Source organism: Peromyscus eremicus, chromosome 10 (genome assembly GCF_949786415.1).
Source record: "Peromyscus eremicus chromosome 10, PerEre_H2_v1, whole genome shotgun sequence".
In the NCBI taxonomy this organism is placed as follows: Eukaryota; Metazoa; Chordata; class Mammalia; order Rodentia; family Cricetidae; genus Peromyscus; species Peromyscus eremicus.
The window spans coordinates 81,628,577-81,645,126 of NC_081426.1; the positions used below are offsets into that span (position 1 = coordinate 81,628,577).

The window sequence follows — 16,550 nt, forward strand, 5'->3', positions numbered from 1 at the left end:
ACCTATAATAGTGTTAAGGGGAAATCACACTCTCATTTTGTGGCCTTTTGTGCGGTCTTATCAGTTTGTGCCAAAACTAATCTGTATGCTCGGTTATATTTAAAATAACTTATTTGTAACTAACCTAGGTGTGATTGTGTGTATGAACATGTATACATACACTTTAAATACTCAATGGCTGGTGTCATTAAACTGTATTTTTCATGAAGCCTTAGTAGAATGTGGTTTATTCTCTGTGGTTGAGTTTAATTGCTCAATCAATGTCTCTACAGTCAGTTTAAAAACAGTTTTGAAATGAAGCTTATCTTTTGTCTGTAGATATATTCTAATCTCTAAACAGCCAGTTTAATAAATCTACAGGCTGCTTGCTACAGATTGCCACTCCCCAGAAGGATGAAGGATTACTTTCGTTGAGTCAGGTATGATGTCGATGGTATCAGGAAGCTGCTGGGTTCAGAACTTCCCACTAGCTTCTCACAACTTCGCCAAACCTCTCAACTTCCTTCAACCAGACCAAGTTTCCTTCCAGAATGTAAGTTCAAAGGTCTAAGACACCTTCCTGCTCAGCAATGGAGGTGTTATTATTATTTTTTTTTTTTTAAAAAAAGGATGAGTGGGGGAGTTGATGGAGGATCCCATAGTTACAGGGGACAAATAAAATAGTTTCCTTCCAAGACTATATTCTTACAGCTATTATGTTCACAGACTTCCTCTGCCAGCCTACTATGAGGCCAAAGGTTCTGAGAACTGTCCAGAGGTGATCTCATTAAATCTTTATAAAAGAAAGCTTATGTACAACTTCGTGTTATAGCCATGACTGCGGTGCTGGGAGACCTTTAGTTGGCAGAAGTCATTTCATCCTTCCTCTTCAGGAGATCTCTCCAGGCTCCAGAGCATCCTTAAATTCCACTGATCAGCTGGAAATTCTCAGAAGTCTATGGGAAAGAAGTTTCTTGGAGGTAGTCAGAATGGATACTATCTCGCTGGCAAACTGATTCAAACTCGTGCACCAAACTCACAGATCAGTCTCTCAATTGCAACAGCCTCCTTTTAGCTTCTAAGAACTGCCTCAAATCCCCACCTCAGCCACAGCAAAAAACACAATAAGGAATCCCTGGTATTGCTTCAGTCTACCTTACGCATATAAGAACAAGACCTCTTGGCCGGATGGTGGCCCATGCCTTTAATCCCAGCACTTGGGAGGCAGAGCCAGGCAGATTTCTGTGAGTTCAAGACCAGCCTGGTCTACAGAGCAAGATCCAGGACAGGCACCAAAACTACACGGAGAAACCCTGTCTCAAAAAACAAAGACCTCTCCTAATTGAATAGCAAAGGGAACTGCCAGATGCAAAGTATTTATCATCCTTTCAAAGTAATTTCCTGGGTAATTTTTTTTTGAGGATTTTGTTTATTAAACCAACTAGAAACACACACACTCTCTAAATTATAAGCATAGGACTTCCAGTAAGCAACTTTCATTTTGAAGGCCATTCCTGTCACCGATGTCCAAGTGGAAGTAAAGACACTTTCCTCTTATTTTCTTGGCTTTTACAGCTTTTAAAGAATCCCAAAGCACCATTAAGAAACCAGAGGAACCTTACAATGACCTGTGTACAGGAGAGGGAAAGTTGTTTTGATTTAGTTCAGTTCTAGTCAGGGATTACATTTCCCAAATCAAAATAGTCTTCATTTTTTTTAAACACACGTTTTAAATTTATTTTTCTTTATGAGTATGTGTGTATGTCTGCTTGTCTGTGTGCGCACCACATGTGTGCAGGTGCCCCACCGAGGCCTGGAGAGGATGTGAGATCCCCTGGAACTGGAGCTAGAGGAGCATGGGAGCCACCATGTGGTCCTGGGTCCTTCTCAAGACCAGCCAGCACTCTTAACTGCTGAACCCCCCCCCCCCCCCCGGCCGCACCCCGCCCTCCGGCCAGGCCCAACAATAGTGTTTGTAGTAATAACGGTGAAAGACCTACAGAGGATTTTCTAAAGTCAAGCCTCATTCCTTTGGCTCCTGTCTTCTTACATGGAAAGGAAGGACATCCGCAGGCTTAACTAGCCCTGACACAGGAGGGGCAGAGGTCCCCAAAGGGTGTCTGGCAGGAGCCGCAGCCTTCTCCTCTTGGGGCGGGACTACACCATTCTCCTCTGATTTGGCAAGGGGCCCCTCCTCTAGCCATCCTCCTCCCTAATCCCGTTGTCCAGGCCCTCTGAACCGCGCCCCCCCCCCCCGCCCCCCACTAACTCCCAAGTCCAGGGAATTTCCCCAGCAACAGCAAGCTTAAGTTTCCTGCCTGGAGGAAGAGAGACGAGCGCAGATAAAAAGCGGGGTACAGCGGCTTGGAGAACGCAGTGCCCTAGAGCCACCTCCAGCATCTCTCGAACCCGTGCTCCCTGGTGCAGGATCTTGTCCACAATGAGCCTCCTGCCCCGCCGCTGTGCCCGCATCCCCCGCGGTTCCCGCTCGCTGTTCACGCTGCTGGCGTTTCTGCTGCTGCTCACGCTGCAGCAGCATCTAGCTGAAGGTGAGAGCGCAGGACCTGCAGGGCGCGCGGCGCCTGACACACCTCAGGGGGCCACCGCAGTCGCCCGGTCCCAGGAGCTGGGAAAGGGCTCTGCCAGCACCCTTCTATAACCCTGTCTCCTCCGCAGGGGGTCCCTCCGCCGTCGTGCCCCTAACAGAGCTGCGTTGCGTTTGCTTAACCGTGACTCCAAAAATTAATCCCAAAATGATCGCTCATCTGGAGGTGATTGCTGCAGGTCCACAGTGTCCCAGGGTGGAAGTCATGTGAGTTCTGATACTGCTCTGGCGGGTGCAGGTGACCTTGGGAGAGGGAAGTCCTGGACATTCTCCCGCCCCCGCCCCGATCTTCAGTCACTGTAGCTCACCTGTGCGTCATTTTTTTTTTTTTTTCCTTTTTCCTTCTCTCTCTATAGAGCCAAGCTGAAGAACCAGAAGGAGGTCTGTCTGGACCCAGAAGCTCCTTTGATGAAAAAAATCATTCAGAAAATACTGGACAGGTACTTGCGACCTTGGTCTTTGGGGTTTCTTAGTCTCTGCAGACTGGCAAGGTCTTAGTTCTCCCTGACCATTTGAGATTCGAGCACCACATTCTAAACTGGGCTTAGAATAAAGGGTTCACAAGGGAAAGTTGTTCTGGGGTGTTCCGGGGACATCTTTATTACAAATTCCACATATTTGAGCAATAGCCCAGAACTCATTGTTATGTGTGTGTGTGTGTGTGTGTGTGTGTGTGTGTGTGTGTGTATGGTGTTAGGCTAGAGTGAGGAATTTTAGTTACTGATGTAATTCTTTTCTCAACAGTGGAAATAAGAAAACTAAGAGGAACGCACTTGCACTGGAAAAATCGCCCAGTGTTCAATAGAAAAATTTCTGAGGACTCTGGCACCAATGAAGACAAGAAAGGCGGGCTGATTTCTCCCCTAGTAATTTTCTTTGTGAACTCCCTGCTCTGAAGAGGAAAGGGAAACGGCTGTTCCTGGAGCTCTCTGCTCAGTTTATGAGTGTATTTAGCAAAGCGTTTCTGATTCTTTTCTGCTGTCTGCTACACTATTGGAAACTGTGACATTTTAGTGTGTAAGTCAGGAATCTTAGGTTGCTAACCTTTCTGAATGGCTTGAATTGAAGATGACTATTGCATTTTGTCTCTAAAAAATATATGCATGTGTGTGTGTATATATATATATGTATGTATAACTTGTAGTGTTCATGGGAAGGCTGTGGAATTAACTGATTAACGAAGTTCCATTAGAAGCTGTAGATGGGGACACCTTCATCCTCCCTCTCATGAAATGGGAACTGTTTTACTGTTGCTGCTTGTGTGTGTTGAGCTTTCTTACATCTGAGCCTGGGGTGGTGTATAACTTTTACGGTACTAGCAAGCTGGTATATTATGCAGAAACCTATGTAGAATACATTTCCTTATTTAGAATTTCTAAATGTGTAAGTTCTAGAAGGATTAATGTATTCTCATCTTACAATTCTAGACATTTGATGTCTTCTTAGTATGGCATAATGTCATGACTTATCATCAAACTGATTGTGTGCTATTTATTAACTAGTTTATTAGTATTATTATTCAGGTTCACTAAGTGCATGTTATAGGTAAATGAAGAAGATAAGAAGCAGGTAAATTCCTTACCTAGTTTTCATAAAAACACATTTAAAAGTTATTTCTAGTAAGAGAAACTTTAGCAAATATCTATACGCTAAGGAGTTTTGAAAACTTACTTATTGTGTTTAAGTATGAATGCATCACTTTGCCTCCTCCAAACATATAGTGCATTACTGAGGTATTTAGATGTCTACAGTATGTCTTTTTGAGAATTTGACTGCTTCATTATGAGGAAATTAATGTATGCATTGTATCCACTATTTTAAGGTTGTGCTTTTTAAAATGTCTCATTTGTTAACATTACATTTTTGGAGAAAAAAATAAAGTACGTTTAAATTTCATTCAGGTTGTTTCTGATTTCTTGTGGTGGTGAATCTCATTATCCTGAATTCTACATTGTTCACATAGTTAACTCTACAGTTCCTTGGCCTACAGAAAGGCCCCATTTTCTTAGTTCCTTGCACTATTTCAACCTTTCTCTAAGCTTACTCCACTTTTGGCTAGTCCTTCAGTACATCAGTAGCTTCTGGGGACCTACGAAAACACAAATATGATAAGACTTCCCCATCTCTGCTCTAGCTCAGCTCTCCAGAGGGTTCCAGAGGCCCATGTGTTAAAGGCTGAGTCCCCAGCTTTCTACTATTGGGAGACAGGGAACCTCTAGGAGGTGGGACCCAGATGGGAGATTTAGATCATAATGGACATGCCTTTCCAGAGGATATAAGGACCCCAACCCTTATCTTCCTCTTTATCCCCCCATGGGTGAAAAGCTCTGTCTCCTCCACCATGCACTCCCACCAGATATAGCGTCCTGCCAGAGATAAAGTATCAAGACCAGTTAGTCAAGACCAAAACCTCAAACTTTCAAAAGTGAGCCAGAATAGACTTCCCCCTTTCTACCCATTAAAGTTCACATAGACGATATCTGTTCCAGTAACACAGAGCTAATTATCCCACTCTGTATTTCCTAGACATAAAATATAAAATGTACCAAAGCCCAGCAAGTAAGGCTGTGTCTCATCTCAGGCTGTTTTCTTCTCAAACTTTGCATCTCCCTCACACTCTATGAGTTGGGAGTTTGGTTCTCTAGTCAGGCTTATTTTGTTTCATTTGCTATAGTTCTACTTGTAAGGGGTTTGCTCCTTTCTTGCCCACAAGAGCGGAATTACTCACCCTTTACACTTTGGTCCCAGCAATATCCCTTTCATGACATTTTCCCCTTGCCATTCTCAGCTCAGCATCGTTCGGATACTAGATGACTGAGTTGCAACACATGTTGCTTTGTTACTGTTTGTTTGTGGGTTAGAGTAATAAATGAAAACATAGCAAATGCCCTTGGATGATGAGATAAAAGTTTTGTGAACAAATGAATATTCCATATGTTCATTTGTTCACAAAACTACACAGTGGTGCCTTTAGCAAACGCATGCCTGAGTGAGTAAAACCCTGCACAGGGGCATACCTGTGAGAAGAAAAGTCCTTCTCAGGCAGTGAAAACTGTCTCATTTACAACGAAGCAGAGGGTTGGATTCATATGCGCTGTAGTGGCTTGAATGAGAACAGCAACACTCGTGTTCTTAGGTAAAGCCAACTGGTTATTTTTTGCTTTGTCGTCTGCATGGTTTTGTTGTTGGTTTATCCAGATGTGAAACTTGTGCGTTTAGTTGGCCTCTAGACTGCTGACTCACTGGAATTTGTATCACCCTTGCGATTCTAGGTGCCGTGGCCATTTTACAACTGGTCACTCCACAGAGGACAAATGGGCTTTGGTATCCTATCAGGATGCAGCTTATACGGAAGACTCAGTGACAGCTGAGGAGGCTCTGGCCAGTGTGAGCATGGCAAGCAGGCCTTGCCCTTCTCCCCACTCCCTCTGCCTTGCTAAAAACCCTTAGATAACATTCCTAAAGCTAGCCACCAAGGTCTACTCCCTTTTTTGGCCACTGTCTCCTCCTGAGACTGACCACTAAGGTCCAGCTATCAAAGTATTGATTCCAGCAATCAAAAGCCCCCTTTGGCTCACCTAATTGACATGCCCAATTACAATTACCCACCTCATCCTAACATGGCATTTCCCCTTTTACCTTTATAAACCGCCATTTTCCTATGTGACACGTCGGTCTCCTCTCTATGCAGAGGCAGTCCTTTGTCTCCAGGACAGATACCCCTGTCCCTCTCCCTGGTTCCCTTACCCTTCTCCCTCACCCTCTATCTCCTGTCTTTGTCCATTATCCCTGCTGTTAGTCCCTCTGGGGCAAATAAATCTCCTTTGTGCTGAGAATCTAGACTGATAACTTGGTCTTGGGGGCCTGAGCTGATACTGTCAACAGTTGCTTCCATCATATCTGCCATTACCAATTGATCCTTCCAATAACACACTCAAAGCTGAAAGCACCTGGGAGAAATGAAATCTGACACTTATCTTGTAAGGATATGTCTCCATGATTCCTCAAACCTCTAAATACTGTTTCACTCTCTCATCTACCTGAAACTCTCCCACACACTAGGAATTAAATGTGTGGTTGGTTAAAAGTAAGTCTGTGTACCTGCCTTGGCTCAGGCAATTTTTTTAGTTTGTAGCATTCTTTGTTGATTCTACCAGACTTGCTTGCTTGCCTCTGAGTGTGACACATTCAATTTCTGAAGGTGTGACAGATTTATGGTAAAATATGACTAGTGGTTTTGTATTTCTAGCATGGTTTTTAATGCTTGCATGAGGAAAAGAATTTTTGTGAGTAAACTCTCACACACTTAACTTGAAAGTCCTTCCTGAATGTCACAGAATGAGGAATTTACCACAGAGAGGAGCACCTGGGGGAATTCTAGTTACCTCTGTGACTAAACCAAGGAAGAGAAGCAGAATGTGTACTGTGCATCAGATTCGGGCTGACACTTGGTTCATTCTTAGCAGAATTAATTCCAGTGTCCTGAGAGAGGCTGTTTATATCTCAAATATGAATAAATAAACAGTGACATGGGGGGACCTGCAGGTTAAGTCTAAGATTTTGTTTCTATCAATATTAGGTTCTTGTTTCACAAATTTAGAGAATCTGCCAAGACATCCCATCCCCATGGCCACTGTGGAAAGCATCTCAATGGATGTGTTTCTCAAATGCATTGCAACACTTGCTCTGATCTACCTCTCCGTCAGGTGAAAAGAAAGAGTTGATTCGCTTGTCTAAAGGGACTGGCTATTCGTACAGTGCACAACCAGAGCCATTGTCCTTCAAATCTAGTTCCGAATACTTCTAGGTGTGCAGCCTCGACAATTTACATAGCATCTATTCCTTGGCTCCCTCACCCGCACACTGCTATGACACCTACCTCACAAGCTCTGAGGGTTGTCTTGGATATAGGGCTCTCGTCCTCAGTTTCCTAACTCAAACTCCTATTCACAGTGAGAAAATTGAGATCTGGACACTACAATCCATATAGAGTTTGTAAATTTATGCATATTGTTACTATATTTGAATGATTTTAGTACCCTATGAATTTGTTTCTAAATCTGTGTTAGAAGACTTGAGAGAAGTCTGTACTCTGTCAGTTATGTAACAACATTATCAAATGTATGACCAATCATCTTCCCTATAAACATTTGTCGATCAAATGTCATTACATCACAGACATTGTGTAGAATACTTATGGCTTGGAGATGATTATAATATCCAGCCCCTTAAGGTCTTTTCATAGAAAATACAGTGTTTTCCCATGAAGCAAGGGTTTTTTTTAAACAAACATTACATTTATTGATTCTTTGAACTTTTGCGTGGAGGTCAGAGGACAACTTGGGAGAGTTGGTGTCTCCTTCTGCCGCCTGGGTTTTAGGAATCAAATGTTGGGTCATCAGACTTTGGGGCAAGTGCTTTTATCCACAGAACAATCTAGCCAGCACAAGACAATGGTTTGCTTGAAGGGAGAGGGGTCTAGAGTAGAGAGAGGGGAAGGGGAAAAGAAAGAGAGGATCGTGGTAGGGATAAGTCCCAGCAGCCAGCACCAGCCAGCTCCCCAGCAGAGGCAGCTATTTTGAGTTTTCAGCGGTGTGATTGGCTGGTTAACCAGACCACGCCCACTAGAGAAAGTCTGGGGAGAGGGCAACAGCCGGGGCTCAAGTTCAATAATAACAAAACCTTCAAAAGAAGAAGAGTTATTCCAAGTCACTAAGTTAAGAGTGGACCTGGCATACAGTGAAAAAGAAAATTAGTGACTCTGAGTGATAATGGGTTCTCAGGTTCTGAAGCCGTCTTGGGTTACAATATCCTCAAACAATGACTGTGCAGTAGAAGTGAGTCATGTCCATGAATTTGGTGCTCAGCAAATGCAGTTATTCAAAACAGAATTTCTCAGGCCTAGAAAACACAGCCAGGCTCCCTGGGTGGCAGTATCTGGAACGATACTTCGTCCTGCGCATGCCCCTCCTCATCTGCACTTTCCTGGGCAGAAAGGAGAATCCTCAGCTAACGCGAGTGTCAATGTTGTTGACATCGTCACAATTTCTGCCAACTCGACGTTAAGTGGAAGACATTTGCTTCCCGCTCTCACACAATGTTTGCTGTCTGTTATCTCAGCTTCAACAAATGGAACATTTTACTGACCTTAGAATCTTCTGTGCCAAACGCTTTTGTACCTGATTTTCAGGCGATTGCTTTTTTTCTGCGATACTTAGAAGAGCTATCTGAGAGAGAGCACTTCCAAGTGCTGTGTCGAGCGGATCTAGTATGTGTCTTAATTTTCATGAACAAATGATCTTCCAGTACTCATAAAAAAAAAATAGATAACAGATAGGTTTTACTTTGGGTCGCAGAAACTTGCTTGTTTCCTGAGTGATTGCTATTTATATGGTGGCTTAAGGGGAAAATAGATAAAATAACTTGCCACACATTTTAGAAAATGGGGGTGGTGATGAAAGGTTAATAACAAAGGCTTTTAAGTTATTTGAAAGCTAAGGGCCTCTGATATCTATTCATTTTATAGTATTTATAAAAATTATAATGTTATGTAACTAGCTTCTTCTAATTGAATAGATGTTATAAAATATTCTTTGCACATTTTCACAATGAATCATCATTATTTTCCACACTTTATTTTTACCATTGGAACAGAACAAATGGTAGGAATAGCAATTCACAGTAATAGTCCTAGGGGTGAATACACAGCATTATTTAAAGTCCCAGTGCTTTGGGAAATATTTTTGGTCTTTTTTTTGAGATAGGAAAAGTGAAACGAATAAGTCACACAAGAACTTTTTAATGTCAGGCACATAATAGATGTTTAGTATTTCTTGAATAAACAGAAGCTACCAGATAGAAGTTTTATCTCAAAACTGACTAATAAGGCTGGTAAGAGTTACCCAACAATTGACTTGTTGGTATTTCCTCCTGAACCTTGCTGGACAATTTATTTTTTGTGACAAGATACATTTATTGATTGCCTTAAAGCAGGTCATCATATTGTATGCCTGCAATCTTAGCATTTGGGAGGCTGAAGAAGCATCATGAGTTCAAGGCTACCCTAAGCTATACAGCAGTATTCATTCTCAACCTTCCTAATGCTGAGACTTTTCAATGCAGCTCCTCATGTTATGGTAACCACCATCCATAAAATTATTTCATAACTGTGATTTTGCTGCTGTTATGAATTGTAATATAAATATCTGATATGCAGGCTATCTGATATGTAACCCCTGTGAAAGGGTCATTTGACCCCCTAAAGGGCTGAGACCACAGTTTGAGAATCACTGCTGTATAGTGAGTTGGAGGCCAGGTTGGTCTAAATTGAGCAACTGTCCCTTGCACCTAAGAAGATACTTCACACAGTTTCCCTCAAAGAATTATAGAAATCTTACCAACTGAATGTGGGAAGAAGTTTGCCTAGTGCTAAATATGGATAAAAAGTCTACAATGAAGCCAATAAATATTGTCAGCCATACACAGGGTTGTTTGTGGTGGCCAGAAAAAATGAAAGATTGTGAATAATGTTAAAAATCCTTTATATTTCACTATGAGTTTTGGAAGATGAGTAAATTATATAATGACCTATATAGGACCATTCATTCCTTCTGTGTGGAAAGTTCCTTCTGTGCATATGTGTTTAATGTGTGTCTCCATAAACATAAACATATAAACGCAGATAGACTAGAAATGCCAAATCTCTAGTTGGCAATGGTAGCTACTGATGGCTACCATTGAGAAGCAGTTGTATGGAGTAACTATGAAGAGGAAAGAACATATTTAATTTTCGTATATCTATAGTGTATGAATATTTCTTTAAAAATAAAAGAGACAACAATTATTTTGGTATCCACACACACTTATATAGTAGAAACAAGTAGTTTATTATATAAAGGATAATGTGTTTAGGATCATTTGGTGAAATTGTAAAAGAGAATCTACTTAAGTGATAGGAAGAAGCACATAAAGTCACACCCAAAACAACCCTGGATAGTAAGGGACTCATATTTCCACCCCACATGCCAGACAAATTCTGACCCCTACCAAGAAGCCACACAGGAACTTTCTTTGTCGTTTGGTAAGAGAAGGGCAGCTGCTTCTCAAGGAGCTGTGACTGAAAGTATGAATGGTGTCTCTTAAGCCCCTAAACTGCATTGTAGGAAGGGTGTGGCTCGTGACTAACTGCTCACTCGGAGAAAATGCTTACCGTATGTTGGCTTAGGTCTTACCTCTAAGTCGGGGGCTTATACATCTGGAAGAGTCAGATGTTGAGAGTGGCACAAGGAATGTGAATGAAATGATGCACAACTTGCAGCTAATTCTGCAGGATGTTTGACCTGTGTGGTCAATGTGGGTTGGGCACAACTTGACCATCCTTTTATGGTCACATCACCACATACACTCACTTCCCCTTGTCTACCTCTTCAGTGGTATAAAAGAAGGTGTGGAGGCCTGTAAAGCTACGTAGCAGCAGGGTTCTAGGCAGCAGCTCATCCTTGCATTGAGTCTCCTGGCTCTGGAAACAGCTCTAGCTCAGTCTTCTCCACCATGGGCTTCAGACTCAGACCTCCATCCTCCTGCACCAGGGCCAGACCTCTTTCTAACCTGCAGGTGTTGCCGCTGCTGGCTCTGCTCCTGACTGCACTGGTTCCCACTACAGCTGGACGACGTAAGAGAAACTTAGGGAAAATGAAGGTGGAAAACTGCTTCCCTTCAGCTTGTGTCCAGGCGGCTTGTGGTGTGTGTGAGGGAGGTTGGAAGTGGGCATAAAGTGGCCATATTGGGACTTCTTGTTTTGGAGGGTGTAATGACTAAGAATTCTGAGATATACTTAAGGGCATCTCAAATGTGGAAGACAGTCTGTAAGCCTTGTTATTAAAAGTTTATGGACCATATTCACAATGTCTGTGTGACAGAGAGACAATTACCTCCAATTTCCAAGTAAGGGAGGGAAGAAAAATAATTTATAGTCACTAATTAAGTCTTGTACTCTAATGCAGCTGATGATGTGGACCCATATATTGAATTGCGCTGTAAATGTCCAAACATAACCTCTGGAGTCCCACTCAACAGTATTTCCTTTGTGAATGTGTTCAGGCCAGGAGTCCACTGTGCCAACGTGGAAGTGATGTAAGTTCCTAGTTCTTTGTTATTACTGTTATTTGGGAACCCTTCATTTTTACATACACTCTCTTCTCTGTCCTCATGGATCTCTTCAGACAGAAAGGCTGAGTTATACACAGATAATAATCCTTTTCTCTGTTGCAGAGCCACACTGAAAAATGGGGATAAAATATGCCTGGACCCAAATGCCCCTGCCATCAAGAAAGCAGTCATGAAGATACTGGAAGGTTATTGACCAGCCATCTGTTGACTTTTTGCTGAACCATTTTGCTGTGCAAGAAAGGCAGGGTTTTTAAATATGGATGTTCTACAATAATTTTCTACTTTAAAATCTGGATACACTTTCATTTTGTCTCAGAAATCATGTTGTATTCTGGGAAGGTGTGTTAAAGGGTAGTTCAAAGAAGATGAAAATGAGCTAAGAGTTGTAACATGCAATTTATGGTTTATTTCTGCAATTCTTGGCTAAACATTGTGCAGTGTTTTGCATTTCTTTAGTTGAAGTTTTCTTTCTAAATGCGTTATGTCAAGTTTTTTTCTGTATTTTTTTGAATTATTTCTTTTAGTTTTGAGTTTATAGTTACATCACTTCCCCTTCCCCTTCCTCCCTCCAAACCCTTCCATATTCCCTTCCTTGCTCTTTTTCATGTCCATGGCCTCTGTTTGCATTAACTACTGTTACACACACACACACACACACACACACACACACACACACACACACACACACATATTGACAAATTCCACATTGGTCAATGATAATAGAAACTTCCTGGAGCCAAGCAGTAGATACGTGTTCATTAGAGTTTTTCCAGTTTCTTAGCCCTAGAATGCCTTGTTTCCAAGCAGCCTCAGCAATGTTTTCTATGTTTGTTTTAACCTTCAATTGAACATAATAAAGTCATAGAATGTAAGTTCTCTAAGCAGTGGTCATTTACTTCATAATGAATATGTTTAACACCAGTAGCATCAAAAGCGTGTGATGAAAAGGGGATTAACACACCCTGTTTTTAAAAACTTCACTATTGTCTGAAATATGGAAATATGTTAGATAGGTCTTATCTGCTGTTAAATGTTTTACTATATTCTCTCTTTCTCTCTTAGACTGAATTTGGGGCATCATGTATGGTAGGCAAGTGTTCTGCTACTGGGAAACATTCCCAGGCCTCTATTAAAAAAATGTTTGCTATTTCACAATAGTTTCAGGCAAAGCCACAAAGTTGGTGATTTGTGCCATTTTTAATGTCTTATACTAGCAAGAATTTATTACTTTAAAAATGCTAGACATATTAAATGTTCTGTGCATATCAACTAAATAATCTTAGTAGGTCCCTGTAATCTGGTGACAAGTTCATCCTCTGGAACCAGAATAATTCCATTCAGTAGCTGTTTCGTTTTGGTCAGGTTGCTGATTTGCTCTGCTACTTAGTTTCTTCGTCTCTAAAATGGGAATGACTTCTTGCCTGTCTAAGAGAGCTGATGTGAGAATGAAAAGAATGAACTCAAATGCTTTCAATACTGTGTGTTACATAATAATCCACTTACAAATGTTAGCAATTGAATATTAGCAGAACTGCTAGCATTCCCATGTTACAGGGAGAGAGGGAACCTGAAGTGGAAGAAATCAGGAGACTTGCCTTGGGTCGGAAATGTAGGTCAGTGCTAGAGCACTTGCCCAGGATGTCAGAGGCCCTGGGTTCAATTCCCAACAGGGTCCAAAGAAAACTGCTGTAGCCCATAAAATGATCAGAAAGCATGGTTGAGACCCTGCTCTTTAACCACAGGAGTATGACGCTTTCATTGATGCGTCCTTCCCTAAGGAGCCTGCATTACATATCACACCATGTTATTGGCACACAAGATACTACTTGATATAGAACTCTCTTACTATATGTTGATCATTGGAGTAGTTTCATCTACTCCAATCTGTACATGGACTTCGGGGAACACTTATATACTAACTGTTATATATCTAAGCGTGTATTTCACTTGAACTCTGAATTATTGGGGGGCTCCCTTTCCTGTCTCTTCACCAGCAGAGGCTCAGTGCCTTAGGATATTTTGCCAATAAAATAAGCAGTTACTCAGTAATAATTACAGAAGTGTCCATAAACATGTAATAAAGCAGTAAACAGAGACAATTTTCATTAGCTTTGCTCCAATAATTAAAAACAGTTGTGACATCTTGTGCCTATCCTAGGCAATCTCCCACTGAGGGTTAGCAAGACTGGTTCTTATTTGTAAATTAACATTTCTTTCATTTGTTTTACACACTGATCACAGTTTCCCCTCCCTCTTTCCTCCAGTTGCCTCCCTCCACATTCCATCTACCCACCTCCCCATCTACTTCTTCTCCGTCTCCATTCAGACGGGTTCTTAACATGGCAGTGTTTGTACTATGTTTACTCTCCTTGAGATGAAAGTATCTTTTGTTGTTGTGTACCTATACTGGACTGTTTTCTGTTACTGCAGAGAAAGGTTGGCTTGACTGGCATTATTGCTTGGATTCATTTACTCTGCAAACACTGAAATCTGGGGCTAAGCTGCACAGAAGTATTTCCTTGTTGTCCATATTCAAACCCTCTTCTTCTCTCCTTTTGTTGCTTACCCAGCAAAGGCCTTGAGTTTCAGTTCCCTAAACACATAGAAATTATAACATGTTTTGCAGTAGCCATTGGAGTCAGTGCTGAGTGGTCATTGTAGTCGATGCTGAGTGTTCAGAAATGTATGTTCCAGGGAATTATGCTTGACAATATCACTATGCAGGAGAAGCAGATAAATGGCCACATAATTATAACTGTATGTGGTGTAAAGTAATACAGAGATCTCCAACTGTCCCAGGGACCTCTTTTATCCATTTTATCTGGAGTAGAACTGAATAGAGAAATACCTAGGCGCAAAGATGTCATCAAAGCAACGCATTCAAATATAACTGGTGAGTTTTCCAAAAAGAGCAATGAGGACACCAGACCTTGCTTCCTGCAGTACATTTTATAGTAGTTAGAAGACCAGGGAAGGCTTCCACATAAGAATGAAATTCAGTAGTCATTGACCAGACACTAACTTTAACCTTTCTGGTGTCAGAAATAAATACATTTCAAACCACACATCTCTAACCACACAGTAGTCAAACTCACTGTAATCAACAGGAAGAGTGACTGGCAAGAAAGGCAGGAGAAACCAGGCAGTTTGGGGTAGGGAACAAATTGGTTCTGAAGGTATATGTTCTGTATACTGTACGGAGACAGCAGAAGGCTCTCTATTACGTACAGTATACCTTTTGCAAAATTAAAGTCCTACTCTTTCTGACTCTGTAATTGTTCATATAAAGTTCACATTGGAGAGGTGGCTCCTGCTACCAGCTACTCGTCAAGACAGCTGACCTCAGCTTTTCTTTTCACTCTGCTCTGTTTTAATCTTGGCTGGCCAGAGCCCAATTACTGTTCCCCAAGGGTCATTGCTTCCGCAGGGCAGTTCCTCATCCTGTATCCCAGGTTTCCGGGCTGGGCTGGCAGAGGAGATAAAACGTGCCTGGAAAGTACCAGGAACCACTGGCCTGTGCTCAGAGCCCCAGGCCCCAATTGCTCTGTGCTAGTCCTTGGATCTAGTGCCAGCCTCTTGATATGAGCGTCGCTGTGGTGTTTCGAGGCCCCCGGCCTAACCCTGGGCTGCTGCTTCTGGGCCTGTTGTTTCTGCCAGCTGTGATTGCCTTCACCAGCGGTGAGAGAGGGTGAAGGGATCCTCCGGGCAGGGAGATGGTTCAGGAGCCTCAAGGGTGGGGAGGTGAACTCTAATGATGCCAGTCATACTGCATTGCCAACTGCCTTTACCACCCACCTGCCTTCTGAATGAGAGGTGGTGCTATAGCTACGGGAGAGGAAAAGGTCCAGAGGTATCACTGGCCGATGGTATGGTACCCACCACTACCTCCTCTACTTCCCACTCCCTTCTCTCCTTTTGCCCTCAGCTAGTCCTGAAGAAGATGCTAGAGATCTTAACTGTGTGTGTGCGAAGAACATCTCCTCTGGGATCCACCTTAAGCATATCACTTCCCTGGAGGTGATCAAGGCAGGACGCCACTGTGAAGTTCCCCAGCTCATGTGAGTCCTGCCCACGTCCCCCAGGCCCGTCCTCTCCTCCTTCTCTGCCCAGGCCTTTCCATCTCTTCCCTTCTTCCAACCAAGGCCCTGAAGAGTGCATTCCTTCCCTTTCCCCTGGCAGAGCCACTCTGAAGAATGGGAGGAAAATTTGCCTGGACCGACAAGCACCCATTTTAAAGAAAGTAATGAAGAAACTCCTGGAGAGTTAGGTGCTAGCTGCCTGAATCTGCAATGTGTTATGTGGGATACTGGAGTTTTGTCTACTTTCAATCTAACTGCAGTCTTCCAATGTTTATGTTACCCTTTGAGACTTAAATAAATGCATTGAACCAAGTTGTCATAAAGTCGAACCATTTCTTTGTACTGGAGACAAAAACAGTGCTGGTGGATCACATGTGAGGAAGCAGCTCCAGAACTTTAAGCAAAAATATTTTGAAGGAAGTTTTGGGTCTAAGAACTGAATTTGCTTGGCGTTATGGGTTGTATGCCAGCTGATGAATATTTGCATGTTTACTCAATTACATTTTGGTGTCGCTCTAATTACATTTTAGTTTTGTGTTATAATCAGCTTTGTCAATAAATAACTAGTGGGACTTAAGCATTACTAAGTTGCCTTTAAAAAGAAGTGCATAAATCAAACTTTGACTCTTTCCTTAACATTTATACTCTATTTTATCATAAAATAACAAAAATAAATTGAGAATGAATATAATGCTAATGTGTTGATACTTCCAGGAAAT

General features: G+C 42.1%; 3 protein-coding genes across 3 annotated transcripts; all 3 read left to right on the top strand.

The window, feature by feature from the left end:
• Positions 1-2,419: 2,419 nt before the first annotated feature.
• On the top strand, positions 2,420-3,869 carry Cxcl5 (C-X-C motif chemokine ligand 5). Its single transcript, XM_059275810.1, has 4 exons — positions 2,420-2,528; positions 2,656-2,791; positions 2,941-3,024; positions 3,329-3,869. Exons 1-4 carry the CDS (start codon positions 2,420-2,422, stop codon positions 3,387-3,389), a joined length of 390 nt encoding a protein of 129 aa, XP_059131793.1. The 3' UTR covers positions 3,390-3,869.
• Positions 3,870-11,081: 7,212 nt separating this feature from the next.
• Positions 11,082-12,560, top strand: Ppbp (pro-platelet basic protein). Its single transcript, XM_059275889.1, has 3 exons — positions 11,082-11,255; positions 11,587-11,716; positions 11,855-12,560. Exons 1-3 carry the CDS (start codon positions 11,135-11,137, stop codon positions 11,943-11,945), a joined length of 342 nt encoding a protein of 113 aa, XP_059131872.1. The 5' UTR covers positions 11,082-11,134; the 3' UTR covers positions 11,946-12,560.
• Positions 12,561-15,220: 2,660 nt separating this feature from the next.
• LOC131920773 (platelet factor 4-like) lies at positions 15,221-16,143 on the top strand. The gene is made up of 3 exons (XM_059275228.1): positions 15,221-15,430; positions 15,678-15,810; positions 15,932-16,143. The coding sequence occupies exons 1-3, from the start codon at positions 15,334-15,336 to the stop codon at positions 16,017-16,019; spliced, it is 318 nt and encodes a 105-aa protein (XP_059131211.1). The 5' UTR covers positions 15,221-15,333; the 3' UTR covers positions 16,020-16,143.
• The last annotated feature ends 407 nt before the right edge of the window (positions 16,144-16,550 follow it).